At 56.1% G+C, this 19,817-nt stretch overlaps 1 protein-coding gene across 6 annotated transcripts in view; it reads right to left on the reverse strand.

Moving 5' to 3' along the window:
- The window catches only part of SLC4A5 (solute carrier family 4 member 5), a 31,641-nt gene that overhangs the window by 9,705 nt on the left and 2,119 nt on the right, over positions 1-19,817 (reverse strand). For 4 of the 6 annotated variants that reach the window (XM_032092158.1, XM_032092159.1, XM_032092161.1 and 1 more), the window contains exons 2-16: positions 19,602-19,700; positions 18,915-19,109; positions 14,429-14,558; positions 11,758-11,918; positions 10,910-11,065; positions 8,499-8,594; positions 7,832-7,887; positions 5,895-6,052; positions 5,725-5,812; positions 5,404-5,558; positions 4,812-4,955; positions 3,876-4,050; positions 3,426-3,559; positions 3,047-3,318; positions 308-369 (exon numbers count right to left, since the gene is read on the reverse strand). In XM_032092158.1, the coding sequence (XP_031948049.1) occupies positions 308-369; positions 3,047-3,318; positions 3,426-3,559; positions 3,876-4,050; positions 4,812-4,955; positions 5,404-5,558; positions 5,725-5,812; positions 5,895-6,052; positions 7,832-7,887; positions 8,499-8,594; positions 10,910-11,065; positions 11,758-11,918; positions 14,429-14,558; positions 18,915-19,109; positions 19,602-19,674 (2,055 nt within the window). In that variant the 5' untranslated portion in view covers positions 19,675-19,700. Of the gene's footprint in view, positions 1-307; positions 370-3,046; positions 3,319-3,425; positions 3,560-3,875; positions 4,051-4,811; positions 4,956-5,403; positions 5,559-5,724; positions 5,813-5,894; positions 6,053-7,831; positions 7,888-8,498; positions 8,595-10,909; positions 11,066-11,757; positions 11,919-14,428; positions 14,559-17,271; positions 17,945-18,914; positions 19,110-19,601; positions 19,701-19,817 lie in introns of those variants that run through there. The other 2 variants (XM_032092163.1, XM_032092164.1) reach the window with 1 other exon arrangement.

Consider the following 19,817-nt stretch of genomic DNA (forward strand, 5'->3'; position numbering starts at 1 on the left):
TGCAATAAAAGGAAAATTTCCTGGTCAAACCCCCAAAAAGAGCCCTTTAAGCCATCTCAGCACACAAGGAAAGGGGAATTTCCAGGGCTGCTGCCACTGGGATACCCAAAACCACGGGAAAACCGCAGAGCTGCTATAAATTTGGGGGGAAAAAGCGTGGATTCGGTGCTGCTGAGCCCCGCTGGGAACCCAAACCAGCACAAATTTGGCTCTGAACTGGCCCATCCCTCTCCCTGGGTGCTGAAATCCCCGAGATCCGCCCTCCCTGGCCCCAGATTTCCCGCTGGGATGAGCAGCCCCCACTCACCAGAGAAACGTTAGTGGTGTTCGGTGCCACTGGAGCTGAAGCATCGAACAAGGTCGCGTTGGCTGCGGGAAAGGAGTTGGTTATTGAGGTTTTGGGGCTAAAACCCAGCTTTTGGGCATTCAAACCGGCTGGGCTGCACCTGCCGAGCCCGGCAGGGATCGGCATCCACAGATTTTGGGGGGAAACCCCTCCTTCTTTAACCCCGCAGCGACTTCTCCCCAATTAAACCCACGCGCCGGGGAGGACATGGCGGCTCCTGCAGCAGCTTCTCCCTCTGGGGCTGGCGAGGGGGGAATTTTTAGGAGCTCCCCAGTTCCTAAAATTTCGAGGAGCTTCCCAGGGAAGCCACCGGGAGTGGGGTGGACTTAAAACCACGGGGGTGGAAAGCTGGGAAAGCAGCCTGGGGTTTTTTTGTTTTGGGGAAGCGGCACCCAAATCACACCCAATTTGCCTTTTTTTTTAAATTATTATTCATTTTTTAAAAAATCTTTTGGGGGTGTTTTGGTGTCATCAGTGCAAAATTCCATCTTTTCGAGCCCCCGGCACCTTCTCCTCCAGGCGCAAAAGGCAGCTCCGCTCGGCTCTTCGGGCGACGCAGCTCCACAGCTCCGGGAGCACCCCCGGATTCTCTCGGGGTGCCACTAAAAGAGGGAATTCGGGAATTCCGGGATGGCTTTGCCCCCCCTCTTCCATCCTCTTCACCAAGCGGGAATTTCGGCCGCCGCCTCCATCCCCGGCGCCGGGGATTAATGAAGGAGGAGTTGGGTTAGGCCAGAGACCCCGGGGCTGCCGGGACCGAGCTCTGGGGAACAAACCCAGCCCTAAAAACGTCAGCATGGTTCTTATTTTTTCCTCCACAACCTTTTCTTTTTGCACAAACCCCATTTTGGGATTTCTACGCCCTAAGGGGTGGCACAGCACCCGTGGGATTTAGGAGAGGAGCCCTAAGGGCCCTACACAAACCCTTTCAGAGAGAGAGAAAAGTCAAATACATGGGGAAAAAAAATAACAACGGAACCCCCCCGTGGGGGGAGAGTATCAATATTAAAATAGTTTTAATATTTAGAAGGCGATACTCACTTGAGATTGAAATCAGCCCCAATTGATGTGTGCAGCAGAGACAAATATGGGACAAATCAGTTATAATAATCAAAAATCAGCACGGATGGAAAAAAAAGGGATTAAAAAAAAAAGTAAGGATGGAGGGGGGAATAAAGAGAATTTCTAGAGGAATGTTAAATCCAACACCGCTGCCTTGGGCAGCCAGGGCGAGGAATGGGAACGGGAATTGGGGTGCGGATGCCTCTAGGCTGCTCGGGGTTTGCTCGGGACAGGGGCTTGGAAAAGGGTGGGACCTCCCTGGAGGCTGAAGGCTCCTCCTGCGTTAAAGCCCCGGCGCAGGAGCTGCCGGGCACATCCCGGTGGGTGCTGACGGTTCCGTTCAGGAATTCCGGCTCTGGTGGTTCCATCTTCGCTCTCCCGCGGGTTGGGTTTGGGGGGGCTTGGCTTGGGAAGAATTGGGTTGGCTCCGGGTGCTGCTCTGGGCTCTCAGATCCCGGAGGGATCGTGGCGCTCACGGAGGGGTGGATGAGCAGGAATTGAGGAAGAATGCGAAAATAAACCCAATCGCTGTGATTCACATCGGGTGGGAGCTCTCCTTGGAATGGCAGATGTGTCGGGAATGCGTTGGGTGGAGGGTCTCGGATGCTTTTCTTGAAGGAAGAAGACAGGGAGAACTTCACCATGACCTTCATCCACCATCATCTTCATCCACCATCACCTTCATCCACCATCTTCATCTACCGTCACCTTCATCCACTGTCATCTTCATCTACCATCATCTTCATCCACCATCACCTTCATCCACCATCATCTTTATCCACCATCTTCATCTACCGTCACCTTCATCCACTGTCATCTTCATCTACCATCATCTTCATCCACCATCACCTTCATCCACCATCATCTTTATCCACCGTCACCTTCATCCACCTTCATCCAGCGTCACCTTCATCCAGCGTCACCTTCATCCACCATCACCTTCATCCCAAGACATTCAGCCTCCTCTGACTGCAGCTGACGCTTCCCAAAATTTAGATTTTTGACATCAATTCAGCTCCTGGGAGCACAGGCGGTCGCTGCCGTGAGCACAAAGCCATCTCTGGTCCCTTCCAGGAGTGTCCGAGCTCCACAAGTCGGATCTGGGATCATCCAGGACGTCTATCCAAGAGCAAAGCCAGGCAGCCATGGAAGGACCATCTGCTCAGAGACTGATGGCCTCTCCTTTTGGAAAAGGAGTGGAAAAAGAGGAGGAAAAACAGTCCTTGGAGGTTTCCACACTCAGCTGGGACATCCCAGGGTGTCCCAGGCACTGGAGAGCACAGAACAATTCCAGGCATTTTCTGGAGATTCAGTTTCCATCGGCAGCAGGCTGGAATGATCTGAAATGTCCTTTGTTCCCATATTTCCTTCTTATCAATCCAGGTCTGGCTGCTCCAGGCTGAGATCCCAACTCTCCATCCGCTGTGTCCCAGGAAGCACCGAATCGTTCATCCAAGCAGGACGAGGCTCTTCCTCCATCTCCAAAACCCCCTCAGAGGAGGAGGACGAGGTCTCTCCACCCCAGGCAGCTGCCTCATCCTCATCCCTCATCCTCGGCCAGCGATCCCGTGGGATTCATCCACGCCAGGACCCTCCCACCCCCTGGCTCCTGCCCGGGCGGCCCCGGGATGAACTCACCTGGGTCGGGGGCGATGCACTCGCACTTGTACATGGTCACGTAGTCGGGCTTGAAGTCGGAGTTGATGGGGTAGTACTTGAAGGCCCCGATCATCTTCTTGATGGCATCGTAGATGAAGATGAAGCTGATGAGGGTGGAGAAGCCCTCCTCGGTGAAGCGCGTGATGTACTTTATAATGAAGCTGGCGTCGGTGGCCACCAGGATAAGGCACTGCAGGGCCGAGTGCAGCCCGATCCACAGGCGGAATTCCATGTAGTCGATCCCGTTGCCTCTGGAAGAGGGGACAAGCGGCCCTGTGAGAGCGGCCAGGGGCTGGGGGACACATCCCACCCCCGCACGGCCGGGCCCTGCTGTCCCCCGGGATGGCCCAGCACGCACTTGCTGAAGTCGAAGAGCAGCTTCTCGAAGATGAGGATGGGGCCGGTGCTGCTGAGGATGATGAGGGGCTGCCCGGCGAAGAGGCAGAACATGGAGCCGGCCATGGCCGTGCCCAGGAAGCTCTCCATGACCCCCTGGGGACGGAGCAAAGGCAGCGTTACGGGGGTGCTGTGCCACCCACGTCCCCACGGATCCCCCGGATGGAGATGGGGCTGAGGAACCTCAGCTTGGACCCACACGGGATGGTTGGGACCATGTCCCATTGCTCCTGGCACTGCCACTGCGGGGGCTGTCCCATCCTGCAGGGATTCCAGGGCTGCCAGTCCCACCTGGCAGCGAATTTCCATCCCCAGAAGCTTGGCATGGCACAAGTAGGGTAAAAACCATCCCATCCCACCCCACCCCATCCCACCCCTGCTGTCCCCACGCCAGTGACACCCTGGGCTGGACCTGGTAGTTGTCGGTGGCATCCCCCAGCAGCCCCCCGAAGGTGATGGCATTGGTGATGCAGCCCAGGTAGATGAAGAGGATGGCAGAGATGGACTGGATATGGAAACCTTCGTAGAAGTCGCTCGGGAACCAGGGCAGCTTCCTCTTGATATCCAGGTAGAGGCCACCACAAAACCTGGGGAGACACCACCGAGGACCTGGTGACTTCCACCAAAACAGAATTGTGGAGGCCTGGAGTGGTTTGGGTTGGGAAGGGACCTTAAATCCCATCCCATTCCAGCCCTGCCATGGGCAGGGACACCTCCCCTATTCCAGGGGTTTCCAACCTGGCCTTGGGCACTTCCAGGGATCCAGGGGCAGCCCCAGCTGCTCTGGGAATTCCAGCCCAGCCCCTCCCCACCCTCATTCCTTCCCAAGATCCCATTTCAATCTCCCCTTTCCCACTGGGAAGCCGTTCCCTGGGTCCTGTCCCTCCATGCCTTGTCCCCAGTCCCTCTCCAGCTCTCCTGGAACCCCTTCAGGCCCTGGAATATTCTGGAAGCTCTCCCTGGATCCTTCCCTTCTCCAGGGGAACATTCCCAGCTCTCCCCACCTGGTGCCGGAGGGGCTCCAGAATCCTGGAATGTTTTGGGCTGGGAGGAGCCCTAAAGACCCCTCAGTCCCACCCAGAGACCCCTTCCACTGTCCCGGGCTGCTCCAAGCCCCAATGTCCAACCTGGCCTTGGACACTTCCAGGGATCCAGGGGCAGCCCCAGCTTCCCTGGCCAGTTGGGAGATACATAAATATGGATACAGAAATGTAATTATTTTATGTATATATGCAGAAATCGATCTGGTGCTGCACAAAAACCCCAGGACTCCCCAGGATGAGCCCACAGGAGATGCTGACGGGTCCCGGCACCCTCCAGAGGTTTTTGGTGGTGGGTCCTTGCTCACCTGCCGGTCCAGGCCAGCTCTTCCCCGATCTCGTGGACTTCGGGCATCTCCCCATCCTCGCTGCCGCCGCCACCGCCCCCGGCACCTGCCCCGCCAGCCGCGCCATTCATCTGCCCCACCTCATTCAGCGAGAACACCGACTTCCTGCGGGATGGGGACATCGGCCTTGGATCGGCACCGGCGCCCCCGGATCAGCACCACCGAGCCCTGGTGTGAGGACCTCGGCCAAGGCCATGGGGCAGCTCTGTGCCTGCACTGATTGTGAGTTTTGGGGTGAATTTGGACAGACCCAGAGCTCAGTTCGGGGAGCTCAGTCCATGGAGTCATGGGATGGGGTGGGTTGGGTTGGGTTGGGAGGGACCTTAAGGATCATCCAGTTCAACTCCTGCCCTGAGCAAGGACACCTCCCATTAGAGGCTGTTCCAGGAGGGTGGGAATGGCTCTGAGCCGATCTGGGAACAAAACCTGCTGAAACCCCGGCATTTCTGCAACATTTCCAGGGGTTGTTTCCAGGGGTGAAGCCAAGCAAGGCTCTCGTCCCCGAAAACTGGACATGTGGGAGTGGCCACAGGGCCCCACGCCCCCCACCCACCTCTTCTCAGCCGAGGGCACTTTTTTGGGAGGCTCAATCCGAATGTTGGGGTCCCACTCTCCGGGCGGGAGGACGATGACCTCGTCCAGGAACTCATCGATGCCGGCGATCAGGTCCTCCCTGTCCCGGGCTTTGTAGGCAACGTCGCTGAAGAGCTGGGGGTGGATGCAGGACAGGGGTCAGCCTGGACGTGGCCTCCAGTCCCATGTCCTTCTGGGGGTTCAAAGCTCAGGTTTTGGGGAGATAAGGTGAAAATTGCTCTTTTTCCTTGGTTCTGAGCCAGGGGGTTCCGAACGAGGGCCGGGGGTGGCCTCCACTCACATCGTCCACCATGAGGGTTGCGATGGCCCTGCCAATCTCGTTGTAGGACTTGGCTTTCCCTGCCGGACCGAGGAGAATGAAGAGGAATCTGGGGAGGGAGAGGCGCCGTGTTGGTCACCTCAGGACACCGGTGTCCTGAGACCGCTCGATCCCGAGGGGACGGTGCTCACCTGGTGGGGACGGGCACCTCTGTCACCCCCCCCAGCATCGTGGCCTGGAGCAGCCTCACAAAGGCCACGAAGGGCTTCTCCAGGAACTCCACCTCCCCCACCAGCACGTTGGAGGCCTCGGCGTCCTTGGGGATCTTCTTGATGAACTTATTCTTCAGCTGTCGGGAAGGATGAGAGTGGGGAAGGGAGCGGTTGCCAAAATTTGGCTTTTCCCCTATTTTTTTCCCGCAAAAGTTGAAGCCTCAGGCTCCAAGATTTCACCTCTGGTTGTCCCAGGACTCCCAGAGGTGGGGATTGAGGAGCCGCATCCAGGAATAAGCCAGGAAAAATCCACAGAGCCGAATTTCTTCAGGAAACGCGGCTAAAACCAAGACTGGCTCTAAACCGCCCACCCAGGGCTCTGCCACCCAACCAGCAGCGTTTGGTTTTGCTCTCCTGGGTTCTCCGCAAGGAAATCTCCCTGAAATCCCCCCTGTGAAAAATCCGAGCCGAACCCCAGCGATGCCAGGAACATTTTTAGAGTTCATTCGCAGCCCCAGGCTCCCCCAAACCCCTGCCTGGCACAGAACCCCCTCAGCGCCCAGCGTGGGGGAGGTTTCTGAGCCTCCTTCCTCCCCAACCCCATCCCGGGAGCGGGAACGAATAACGGGAGTAGGAAAACCTCATCCATGGATTTATTGCCCCGGGTCTCTTCTCCCCTGCAGCTCTTTCATTACGAGCCTAAAAGGGTTCAATACCAAGCCGGGCAGGGAGTTATGATAATCTATATGGCAGCGTGAGGGGAGGCATGTGAGCCGGGCAGCCGCCTCTCCCCGTCCTAATCTTTTAAACCCAAATGGAAAAAAAAAAAATAAAATAAATCATAATAATAAAGCAACTCGTCCGGCGCGGCTCGGAATCAGAGCAGGAGTTACCAGCGACCACTAAGCTTCCTGAAACACCTAAAAAGTCCCTTTGTAGTGTGCCTAATAGGGCGATTAAACCTAAATGCTTTGCATATTTTGGGATTAACCCTCTGAACCCCATTGCTGGAGGGGACATTTGGGGTTCCTGAGTGGGCACCGGCATGGAGTGGTTTCTGGAAAGTTTTGCGGTGTCCCTGTCCTGTGGCTTCCAGCAATACATGGATTTCCATCGGTGAAATCCAGGGAAACAAAGTGTTATTTGTGGTGTTTGGACTTGCCCTAAAGTGCATCACCCCAGGTAAGCCCAGCAAGGACATCCCGGGGGAAAAGCAGGTTCTTATCCCATCCCATTCCCTAAAAACCTGCGGGGTCGGTGATTCTCCCTTCAGTTTATGGTGAAATCACAAACGGAAACAGAGCAAAGCTCATGTAACGAATCAGCCATTCCCAGAAAAAAGAGTCTGGGATGGGAATGGGACAAAACCCCGCTGATCCATCCCATCCCCAAGCAGGGCACCTGCCCAAGCTGCTTCCCAGGTGCTTCCCAGAAGCAATCCCAGAAGGAAAAGCCCCCCGTGGCCTCTCAGCTGAGCTTTGCGTTGAGAAAACCCCAGGCAAAACAGATCCCACCCCAAATTCCAGCCCCTCACCTCCAGAGCTGGATCCCTGTGTGCAAACCCAAGAGCTTGGATGGGATTTACCTCCCTCTCCCAGCCAATCCTTTAGGATTCCTACACCTCCAAGCCCCTTTCCTGTCCTCCCTGAAGATCCAAAGGGATTTTTTTCCCCACCCCAAGGGATTTGACCCGGCCCAGCCTCCTGGCTCATCCCTAATTCCATGCTGGAAGTGCGGGTGTCACTTCTGGGACAGCTTCCCCGTGGATCCACAGGGATCAATACCGGCATTAACTCCCCTAATTAGGAATTTGTGTGGGTATCGACCCAGCGGAGGCTCACGTGGACCCGAACAACCCCAGAGCCCAGCGGGATCATGTCGGGATGCTCCTCCCAGTGGGATTTTGGGATGGGTACCTGGTCGGTGCTCGGCGTGTCTGAGATGTCGTTCATGCTCCGGCTCTGGGCGTGACCTGGGTGAAGGGAGGGAATGTGAGGAAAAGCCCCCCCTGGTGCCAGGAGAAAACCCAGTGGGGAGACCTCGTGCAAAGAAATAAGGTATTCCTTATGGGATGTGCCGCCAAACCCTGGGAATTCGGGAGAATTCCTTCTCTGGAAGGGTGGAAAGGCTGGCACAGGGCAGGGGTGGAGTCCCCATCCCCCTAAAATCCGTCTGGATGTGGCACTTGGGGACGTTGTGGCCGTGCTGGTGGTCCATGACCTTAGAGGGCTTTTCCAGCCCTGATGATCCCAAATCTCCGTGAACAGGAGCATTTCCTGTCTCAGCTACACAAACCAAGCTCCCAAGTTCAGATGGGATTTCCCACCCGCCCTCTCCCAGCCAAGGGATTCCCACCCTCTTCCAAGCACCTTTCCTTCCCTCCCCAAAGATTTGACGGAATTTTTTCCTCCACCCTGCGGATTTTGAGCCACACCAGCACCCTCACTCATCCCGGATTCCGTGCTGCGCTTCCGGGACGGCGGCCGTGGTGGCACCTCATCCCAACCTCCCGCTCTGCCACCGGGACCGGGAATTTGGGACATTCCAGGGATATTTGGGGGCGGTTGGTGTCCCCCCACTCACGCAGGCGGCCATAGCTGGCGCTCTGCCGCATCCGGAGGTCCTCAGTGGAGCGGTGGAAGGCGGCGCCGGCGGCCGGGCCCCGCACGGGGCTGCGGGCTGGGGGAGAGGAGAGAGGGGCTGTGAGAGGAGGAGCGGGATCCCATTGGGAATGTCGGGGCAGGATCCCATAGGGAATGTCAGGGGCAGGATCCTGTGGGGAACATCGGGGGCAGGATCCCATTGGGAATGTTGGGGCAGGATCCTGTGGGGAGACATCGGGAGCAGGATCCCATTGGGAATGTCAGGAGCAGGATCCTGTGGGGAACATCGGGAGCAGGATCCTGTGGGAATGTCAGGAGCAGGATCCCATAGGGAATGTCAGGAACAGGATCTCATAGGGAACATCGGGAGCAGGATCCCATTGGGAATGTCGGGGCAGGATCCCATTGGGAATGTCGGGAGCAGGATCCCATTGGGAATGTCGGGGCAGGATCCTGTGGGGAACATCAGGGGCAGGATCCCGTTGGGAACGTCAGGGGAAGGATCCCATAGGGAATATCCCATGGGGAACAGCAGGAGCAGGATCCTGTGGGGAATGTCGGGGGCAGGCAAGAATGATCACCTGCCCAGCACAGGAGACACCAGGAATGTGCTTTTCCTTCCTGTGCCCTTATCCCACCCATCGGAATATTCCCGGCAGCAGTGAGGGGATAGCGATGAAAATCTCCCACCCCAAATTTCCCTGCCCCACACGAGGAGCCAGCACCACCCCAGCCCAGCCCAGCGCTGCCTCTGGGGCCGTCAGTGCCTCCAGAAGGGACATTTCTGTTCCTTGGGAAGACCCCACATCTGATTTGGGTTCTTAATCCCGTCATTCTCCCAAGAAACCCGCACTCGGGATCTGCCAGGATCTCCTCACTCCAAAATATTCCCACTGGCTTCCATCGGGCTCCATGATTCTCCTCCCTAAACAGGCGGCGAATCCCGTTTTTCATCCCAGATATTGAAGCCGAATCACTTCACCGCAAACATTTCCTTTTTCCCCTGGATTTTCTGTCTTGAGCCCAACGTTTTCCCAGGAAACCTCCTAAATTCCCAAAATTCCTTTTGGAGAATCCCCTGGAGCGCTTTTGCTGCTCTGCATCTCCCCAAGGCCCCAGCTACCACCAAGGCATCTCTCCCCGTTTCTTTTATCGTTAAACCCAACCAAACCACCTCTGAAATTCCCGCTGGATTCCTGTGCCAGCGGGATTTATCCCGATATCCGCCACGGAGCTGCCGTGGGCACAATGAATGGGAGGGACGCCCCCTTTCTCCACCATTTCCTCCTTGGAATGTCCCTCCTTGGGAACTCAGAGCAATTCCATCCCCTCAGCAAGGCGCTAAACCCAGCATTCCCAAGCCATGCTCGGTTTTGGTGGATTCTGGGCAAGTCCTGGCTCGGATATCCGGCCCCGGGACACGGGAATGCCCCCGGACTGGGAATGTTGCTCGTTGATGGCCACTCCCGGGAGCTGCTGTCCCTGGGAGCAGCCGGAGCCCGGCAAATCCGGGGCTCCACCGAGTGACCTCCCGCTAAACCCGACCAAATCCCCTTTTGTAAGGGCTGGGCAAAGGCGGGATCAGCCGGGAGCAGACCGGATTTGTCTGCGCCCGCCGCGCCAGGAAACCCCGGCGCCAAGCCATGGCACCCACACTGCACCATTGTCCTCACGGTGACGTCATCACACAGCGCCATTGTCCTCACAGTGACATCATCGCACGGCGCCATTGTCCTCGCGGTGACGTCATCGCACAGTGACATTGTCCTCATGTGATGTCATTGCACAGTGACGTTATCATCACATGGCGCCACTGTCCTCACGGTGACGTCATTGCATGGCCCCATTGTCCACGCGGTGACGTCATCGTACAGTGGCATTGTCCTCATGTGGTACCATTGTCCCCACAGTGACATCATCACACATCACCAATGCCACCACACAGTGCCATTGTCCCCGTGGTGATGTCATCACACAGTGATGTCATCACAGCGCCATTGTCCCCATGGTGATGTCATCATACAGTGATGTCATCACACAATGACACTGTCCTCACACAGCGACACTGTTCCTGTGGTGATGTCATCACACAGCGATGTCATCACACAGCGCCATTGTCCTCACACGCTGATGTCATCACCCGATGATGTCACCACCCAGTGACGCTGTCCCTGCCGTAACCACGCCCCCTCCCACAGCACCGTCCATGTCCCGAACGCGCCCTCAGCTTCCGGCTCCCTCACCCACCAGGGGCAGAATTTTGGGGTCTTTCCCAGGGCAACAAACACCTGGGTGTCCCAACCCCTTGGGTTCCTCCTCCCCTTCTCCCGAGATGTTCCTCCCCGACGCCCGAGGGTGCCACCAGGCGCCGGCTGGACCCCGAGGACTCACCGGTGTTGGAGGACACGGATTTGCCGATGTCGGCCAGGGAGCGGTGGATCGGCTTCTTGGTCTGGTGGCGGTGCTTGCGCAGGAGGACGTAGCTGAGCTTCTCCCGCAGCTCCGGCTTCAGCAGCCCGTCCTCGATCTGCTTCTCGATGACATCCTCTGCAACGCCCGCCCGTGGTGACCCCCGGAAAACCCCCAAAACCCCCCAAAATCTGCTCCTTTAGCAGCCCGTCCTCGATCTGCTTCTCGATGACATCCTCTGCAATGCCCGCCCGTGGTGACCCCGGAAAAGCCACAAAACCCCCCAAAATCTGCTCCTTTAGCAGCCCGTCCTCAATCTGCTTCTCGATGACATCCTCTGCAACGCCCGCCTGTGGTGACCCCCGGAAAAGCCACAAAATCTCCCCAAAACCTCCCATTCTTGATCTGCTTCTCGATGGCATCATCCCCAACATCCACCCGTGGTGACACAGGAGTGACCCCCAAAATCTCCCATCCTCGATCTGCTTTTTGATGGCATCCTCTGCAACATCCAGCGAAGGTGACCCGGGAGTGACCCTCAGACCACCCCAAAATCTGCTGCTTCAGCAGTGACCACCAGAACCCTCCAAAATCTCCCATCCTCGATCTGCTTCTTGATGACATCATCCCCCACACCCACCCGTGGTGACCCAGGAGTGACCCCTAGACCCCCCAAAACCTCAACACAGCAATTTCTGGGAGCAGCTGAGGGGTGCCAGCTCCTTCCTTTGTTCGTTCCCGGACACGTTTGGTTTATGGAGCAAACAAATGAGTTTAAATCCATTCCCAGCGTTTGAGGACACGGGGAAAAAGCCTCCAGGGGCTCCTACCTATGATTTGGGGCAAGGAGTATCCATCCAGGTCCAGGAGCACCGTTCCCGTCTGGAGACACGTCCGCAGCTCAAAGAGGCTGTGCAGGGACAACGTGGACACGTGGGGTTTGCTCCACCTCTCGCCGCCTTCCTCCACCTTCTCCTCGAACTTGATCCACCTGGAACGAGAGCGGGACGGGCCCGGGACAGGGCGGGTGTGAAGATTAGGGAACGGCTTTTCCTGGGGAGTTTCCCCTCCATGGAAAGTTGGGATTAATTAATCTTGCAAAGTTTTCGCTCGTTATCCGGGGTGGGAAGGGAGAACCTGGTGGTGCCGTTCCCCAGAGAGCTGCTTCCAGGATTGTGGAGGGGAGGCAAAACTCCCAATCCCACCAGGAAACCCAATCCTGTGGATTTCCACATCCTCAAATTGCTCCTGAGAGGTTTGGGAATTGTGGAATGGAGGAAAAACTCCCAATTCCTTGGTTTTCCACCAGGAAACCCAATCCTGTGGATTTCCATGTCCCCAAATTGCTCCTGCAAGGTTTGGGAGTTGTGGAGCAGAGGGAAAACTCCCAATCCCACCAGGAAACCCAATCCTGTGGATTTCCATGTCCCCAAACTGCTCCTGTGAGCTCTGGGAGCTTTCCCCATGGAGGTGACGTGGCCTGAGCCTGGGTCTGCTGCTGCTTGGAGCAGCCCGTGGGAGAGCAAATCCCAGAGCATTCCCAACGTCCCAACAATTCCTCAGGAATGCTCAGACCCCACCCTGGGCACTCCATCCCCACGGTGGGAGACGGGAGGATGGGCAAACCCTCGGGATTCAGCCCTTCCCTTCCTTGGTTTTATACTGAAGATTCCAGAGAAACTTCAGGAATGAGGTGGATGATTCCTCCCGGCTCCCTGGGAACAGGGCTCGGAATGCTGGAAGGGCAGATCCTGGTTTCGGGGGAAAAAGCTGCTTTCCCTCGACAGGCTCCAGGGATTGTCCTACCCAGAGATGAACGGGCACCGCTGGGATTTGGGCTCCTGCTGCCCCACATGGGAAGGACAGAGGAGGAGAAGGGATTTTGGGAAGAGCTGGTGGCTCTGGAATGCTGCAGGGGAAGGCCGGGGAAAGGCCGGGATGGGATCAGCTGCTGCAAAGAGAAAATCTCAGATGTCCCTACTGAAAAACTCCCAGAATATTACCTGGGAACAGCAGGAATGGTCCAACAGAACCCCAACACCCCCAAAATCCAACGTTTGGCCCTGGTGCCCATCCCACAGCTCCCCTTCCCGGATTTCTTTGGAGAATCCCTTTCTCCAGCCCTCCAGCTTTCCCCAGCAGGGAATTCAAGCTTCCCGCGGCGGCTCCCGCCAAGCGCCGGCGCCGCTCTCCCAAAGCCGATTAGGCCGCTTTTCCTTTCCTTCTGCCCCGTTTTCCTGAGGAAATTGGGTTATTAGGGAGCGGCCGGGGCGAGTGCGGGATTCGGGGCACGTTTCCAGCAGCGCCTTTGCCCCGGGATCGGCATCCCAGGATTCTTTCTCCAAGGCTACTGCGAATTCCCACCTCCCTGCTGCTCCCAGCATCCCGATTCCCATTTTTTCCCCGTTTATTGTGGATATTGTGGAGCAGGTGGAGCTGATCCCACCTTCTGCTCCCACCCCTGAGGATAAAGAGGCTCAACCTGGCTGGAGAGCGGGAATCGGGACTTGGGAAACCTCCATGGTCCCAGGAAAAGCTTGGAAATCTCCACCTCCCGGCCTCCCTGATGAAAATCCCAACGCAAACATGGATTTTTCCAAGCTTTTCAGGGAGTGGGAAGGCAGAAGTAAACATGGATTTATGGAAGATTAAGGTTAATTAAGGTTAAAAAAAGAATTAAGGTTAAAATTAAGGAGTCGGAGCAGGGATTGGAGCCAGGGGGATGCTGAGGAGCTTCCCAAATTTTGGCTGATGCAAAGAAAACCAGCCCAAAAGAGAGGATCGGCATCCACAGGGCCCGATCCCGATCTATCCCAATCCCTGGCGTCAAAATTCCACACCCAAACTGGGAAATCCCACGGGAAAGGGCTCGGGATACCACCTGGACCCCCTTCCCAAAGCTCCCCCCCAAAAAATCCCAACCCTTGCAGAGCTGAGGTCGGGAAGGGAAAATCCCGCTTGGATTTGGGATCTTCCCCTGGGTAAGATCCCAGTCCAACAAAGCAAATTCCACCTGCAGCTCCTTTAATGATTTTTTTAAAGATGGAGCAGGTGGGGTTTCATTTTTTACGGATCAGGGGTGGGAAAAGTTTCACTCCTGGCCTGGCCAGAAAAAGTGTGGAGGGAAAAAAATCCTGAGAAAATGTTCTTTGTGCCCCCTACTCCCATTTCCCAGCTGGAATTCTCCAGTTTCCCAGCATGTTATCCCATTTTTTACCCGTCCTGCAAGGCTCTGGTGGCTGGGAGGGGGAAAAGCTCCAGCTCTGGGATTGATCCAGCCTGAGAAAATTCGGGATAAGATGGGAAATCTTCCTCCTCCTCCTCAGGATGCAGCTGAGGTGCACATCACCCAAAAATCCCATTTTTCCCGCATTTCCCTGACTCGGGAATGTCCTTTTTTTAACACCACTGAAACCGACGCTCATTCCCTGATTCCGTTTATCCACGGGGATATTTTGGGAGGGGATTTTTTCCCCGGCACATTCCCAAATCCCCCCTGACCTGGCCGACTCCTTCCACTCCATCTCGTCCCCGTCGTGCTGCAGGGTGTCCATCTCCGTGAAAAGGGTGGGATTGGGGAGCTCATCGTCCTCCCCCAGGATGTAGCGGAGCCGTTCAGCGGCCGGGGACACTGCCGGGGAAAGCAGAGCTTTAATTCCATGGGAAACGGGATGATCCCGCTCCGTTCCCACAGGGAAAGGCCCTGAAGGGGGGAAAGAAGGAGCTGTAGGGTGGTTTGGGATCATAAAAAAGGGAGGGAAATGGAAGAAATGTGGAGGAAAATATTAAAGGGGAGGAATGGGGGAACTCCAAGTGATGCCGTCCCGAATTCCCTGTGGAAAGAGATGCGGGATGCTGGGGAAAGGAGGAGTGGGATAAAGGTCCAGGAACACAAAACCATCCAGTTCCCCTTTCCAGGAGATTCGTGTGCCCCGTTTCCATGGGGTATCCCACAGTTTTCCCTTCCACGGATCCCATTTTTGCCAGGCTCCATCACAACCAAGCCCTTCCAACACGGCACGCTGGGATTTCCCGGTTTTCCCGCTGCATTCCCGAGGGGAAGCGGGATCATTCAAGGGCAATCACACAAATCCATCATTCCTGCAGGAAAAAATTCCATCTTTTTCCAGCCAACAACACTCCAGCCTGGGAAGGGGCGTTTATGGCTTCTGGCTCCGTGCGGAGCGATCCGGGAATGGGATTGGGGACACGTCACCTGCCAACCTCCTGCCTGCTGGGAAAAGGCTTTTCCATCTCCGGCACATTCCCGGTGCCCACAGGAGGGTGACGAACGTCCCGGGAAGAAAAAAGGTCTGGATTTGCTTTTAACCCTCTCTCTCCTCTGGGGCTTCTCCAGCAAAACTTCCCAATTTTGGTGGATTTGGGGACAAATCCAAGCCCTGGGTGCAGCAGGGATGGGGGTGAACCCCAAGGAAGAGGTGAAAATCCACCTGAAATCCGTGGAAATGGCGTGTTTGGAATACAATCCTGCATCTCCTAATGGAGCAGGAATGATCCAGGCTTGGAAAATGTGATTTTTTTGGGGCAGAATCCTCCTTTTCTCCAAGCTGGGAATAACAAGGTTGGGAAATTCATCACTTAGAAAATCAGGGAATTAAACTGCCGTGGATAAATGGAGGGAAAAACGGGAATATGGCCCCTTTTCCTGCACAAAGGAGACGACGCCCAGGTCCCCAAAGAAGAGGATGTCCCTTTAGGCTGAACCTGCTTAGACCTCTTAAGCTCCTCTAAGCCGAGCCTAAAGCCCTGTGGCCCGGTCCTGCCGCCATTCCCATAAAGCTCCATTATTATGATTATCAATATTCCCGGTCGTTTTGGGGCTGGGCTCTGTGCCTGGAGGGTTTCAGGCTCCCTAAGCCTGGCCGTTGTTCTCGGAAAAGGGATGAAATGGAGGCAATTCTGGGCAACCCTCCCCGCCAAACCCGGAATTCCCTAAAAAAACCCCAAACTGGCCACGGATACCATGAGCCGAACGGCAAAACATTGGGATTTTGCTGGAAATCCCTGTGCTGGGTGGGGTCTCTGGTGGGAAAAGGGGGATTTGGAATTCCGCATGCCCTCGATTTGGGGGTTGCTGCTCCCGACTCTGCCCAAATTCCCTCTTTGGGGTTTTAAAAACGGATCCCTCCTTCCTCAACCTCCCCAGGGCCTCATTTTGGGGTCTCGGGGCTGAAACCCCAAAAACCGATGGGAATCTTGTCCAGAAAGAGCTTTTTTTTTAGCTTCTTTTCTTTATCCTGCCAGATTTTAAGGAATAAATTCAACTTCCAGCACCCAACTTGTGCTTCCCTCCCTCCCCGAGGTGTTCGACCAACCCCGCCAGGACTCGGCCAGGCAGCCAAAATTCCTGGGATTTGTTCACCTGGAGAACCCTTTCACAGCCGGGAAAGCACCCGGCCCTCCCCGCTTTGGGGTTTTTTCATTCCTGGGAATTCGATCCAGCACTGAAAATCCCGGGAAGCAGCAGGTGTTTGTTGGAGAGGGTGAAAGCAACGGGGACAGAGGCCAGACCCCACAAAACACCCCCAAATCAGCCCCTGTTCCTTGAGGATACCGCTCGGGGGGGGGGCCCGGAGCCGATCCAGATCTTCCTGAACCAGATTCTGGGATGGGAAAACACCCCCAGCTCTGGGATTTCGGGCGCTGCGGATTCCCACGGAACCCTGGGAACACTCAGGCTCATTCCACACGCATGGACCCCACATTTCCGTGGGAAACAGGACAGGAATGACCTAAACCTCCTCCCTGTGAGGTGCAGCCACCCTGACCCCGATCCAGCAGCAAAACCTCGTCTGGGGATCCTTCTCCAAAGCGAAGTTCCCGCTCTGGCTTCAGGTAGAGCGAAAAAAAAACCGGGATAAAATTGGGGCCGAGGGAATGAGGCGCTGCCGGGGCTCTGCAATCTCGAGTTAAGGTCCAGCGTTAGCCAGGGGCTGCCGCGGATTCTCCACAGCCTTTCCCTGGATTTTCCTGCCTCAGACGAGTCCCCACCTCCCCAAAGAGCCAGGATACTGGGATGCACATCCCATGGGACTCACCACTCCTTCCCTGCTCAAAAAAACCCCAAGTTTGGGATATTTTTGACCCTTTCAAATACCGACTTTTCCAGCGGAAGCTGGGAGTTCACCAATTTATTTTTGGGATGAGCTCTGGAGCTGCGCGCCTGGAGCTCGCCTGCCATCCCCCAGGCTGCTTTTCCAGGGGGAAAAGCTGCTTTTCCGAGGGAAAAACGAATTTTAACCCGCCCCCCCCCGGAGCTTTCTCCCCCCCTCCCTTTCCCCCCACCGCGGAGCGATGGGAAAAAAATCCCAACCAAGCCCTACCTGGAGTTGTTTCCTTTTTTTCCCCCATTTCTTCCCGGCTTAAACCAAACCTTCGCTGCGCGGTCCCAAAAAACTCCAAAGCCCCGGAGTTCCTTTTTCCTTTATCCTTTATCCACTGCGGCTCGCTAAACTCCCGGGGCTTAGGGAGCAGATTACCGGGAATAAAAAGCACTTTCCTCTCTCTTTGGCTCCCATGACGGGAAGTTACCAAATCAGCCGGGATGCGAGAGGGAGAGGTGAGCGCTTGGAAAAGCAGCGGGATCCAGGGGAAAAGGGGAGGGAAGAGCAGAGATCAAAGATTTGGCCGTCGCTCCCTGCGGGATTTTCCTCTCCCACCCGGAGCGCGGTGGGAAAAGCCCCTTCAAGCTCTGGGGTTTGTTTTTCAGGGAAAAAGGTGCCAAAATCAGGGAGATTTCCTGGGATTCTGCAGAGCTGAGGGGTTTTGGGGTGGGTTTTTCCTCCATAAAATGAGTTTTTCTGTCCAATCCCTCAAAGCAGCCCGGAGTTGTCTCCGAGTGGCATTTGCTGCCTGTGGAAAGGAGGGGAAAGGAGGGAAAAAGAGGGATAAGGAGGGGAATAGAGGGGGAAAGAGGGGGAAAATGGAAAAGAAGGGAAAAAGAGCAAAAAGGAGGGGACGTGGTCCTGCTCCCGCCTCCCCCGAGGGCACGGAGGAGCCGCCAGAGAATAAAAAACCACTCCCCATGAAAAAAAAACCCAGGAAATCTTCGCCTCCCGAAGGGAAAAGCGGAGCCGAGCCTCTGCCCGCCCCACTGGAGCTGAACCCAGATGCAAATTTCCAAAGGGGGGGCTGGAAAAATCCCACCCCAGGGCCCGGCAGCCGCTTTGCTGTGCGAAATGTTAATCTTCTCTAAGGAGATTTCCCGGGAGTGGGCAAAGCCCCGGCAAAACCCGTCGGGAACGAGGTGTGATTCCCAAAGATTGTCTGCACCCCCAATTCCAGCTGGGAAAACCCCTCCAGACCCACCCCAATCCCATTCCAATGGGAAAAACCCATCAGGAACGAGGTGTGATTCCCAAAGATTGTCTGCACCCCCAATTCCAGCTGGGAAAACCCCTCCAGACCCACCCCAATCCCATTCCAATGGGAAAAACCCATCAGGAACGAGGTGTGATTCCCAAAGATTGTCGGCACCCCCAATTCCAGCTGGGAAAACCCCTCCAGACTCACCCCAATCCCATTCCAATGGGAAAAACCCGTCAGGAACGAGGTGTGATTCCCAAAGATTGTCGGCACCCCCAATTCCAGCTGGGAAAACCCCTCCAGACCCATCCCAATCCCATTCCAATGGGAAAAACCCATCAGGAACAAGGTGTGACTCCCAAAGATTGTCGGCACCACCAATTCCAGCTGGGAAAACCCCTCCAGACTCACCCCAATCCCATTCCAATGGGAAAAACCCGTCAGGAGCGAGGTGTGATTCCCAAAGATTGTCGGCACCCCCAATTCCAGCTGGGAAAACCCCTCCAGACCCATCCCAATCCCATTTCCAAAGGGATAAAAATAAAACCCGGGAACCGCCGGCAGAAGCAGCGCCAAATCGCGCATCCGAGGCGATTCAACCGCGCGTCCAAGGATGCTCCAAAGGCCCTCCCGGATTTCTGGGAAGCCCGCGGGCACTCACTGGTCCTGCTGGCGTTGTCGTTGCCGCTCTCGGCCCAGCCCTGGCCGCCGTCGTCGGTGTCCGAGTGCTCCGGGCGCCCGAAGTGCCGCTCGCTCTCGCTTGTGCGGTCCCGGCTGGAGCCCGGGGACCTCCGGCGGCGCCGCTTCCGGCGGTACCCGCGGGGCACCGGCACCCCGATGTAGATGGAGTGGTAGTCTGGGCATGGGGAGAGGGTTAGGGGGAATTCTGGCTTCCAGTTGAAAAAAAAACTTCAGTTTTCAGGGAGAAAATTTCCTGGTAGAAGTGATGTGGGTGGGGCGGTAACTGGAGTTAAAAACTTGATTTCCAGGGAGAAAAATTCCTGGCGGAAAAGATGTGGATGGGGCGGTAATCCAGAGGGAAGGGGAGAGATTTAGGGGGCAGAGGTGGGATTTCTCACTCCCAGTTAAAAAATAATCACTTTTCAGGGAGAAAACTTCCAGGTAGAAATGACATGGACGGAGCCGTAATTGGAATAAAAAATTCGATTTCTGGGTGGAAAACTCCCAGTTTTGAACACCAGGGAGGAGCTTTCCCTCTTCCCGCCAGGCTTAATGCTCTCCCGGGAGCCTTTTCCATGCCGGGCCTGGGATGTGCCGGGAGCTCGGATGGATCCGCGGGCAGGGAGAGCGGGATGTCCGCGGCATTCCCGGGATTTCACTCACTCACCTTCCTCATCCTCGAATCTCCTCCTGGAGCCGCCGAGGCCGCGCTCGCTCATCCCATCCTCGTCCTCCAGCATGGTCCCGCTGCTCAGGGGGAGCTGGGCTGGGCAAGGAACGGGGGTTTAGCGGGATTTGGGATTTTAATGGGATTTTAGTGGGATTTGGGATTTTAGTGGGATTTTAGTGGGATTTTAGTGGGATTTGGGAGGGGGTAACCTCT

Source organism: Corvus moneduloides, chromosome 27, assembly GCF_009650955.1.
Source record: "Corvus moneduloides isolate bCorMon1 chromosome 27, bCorMon1.pri, whole genome shotgun sequence".
In the NCBI taxonomy this organism is placed as follows: Eukaryota; Metazoa; Chordata; class Aves; order Passeriformes; family Corvidae; genus Corvus; species Corvus moneduloides.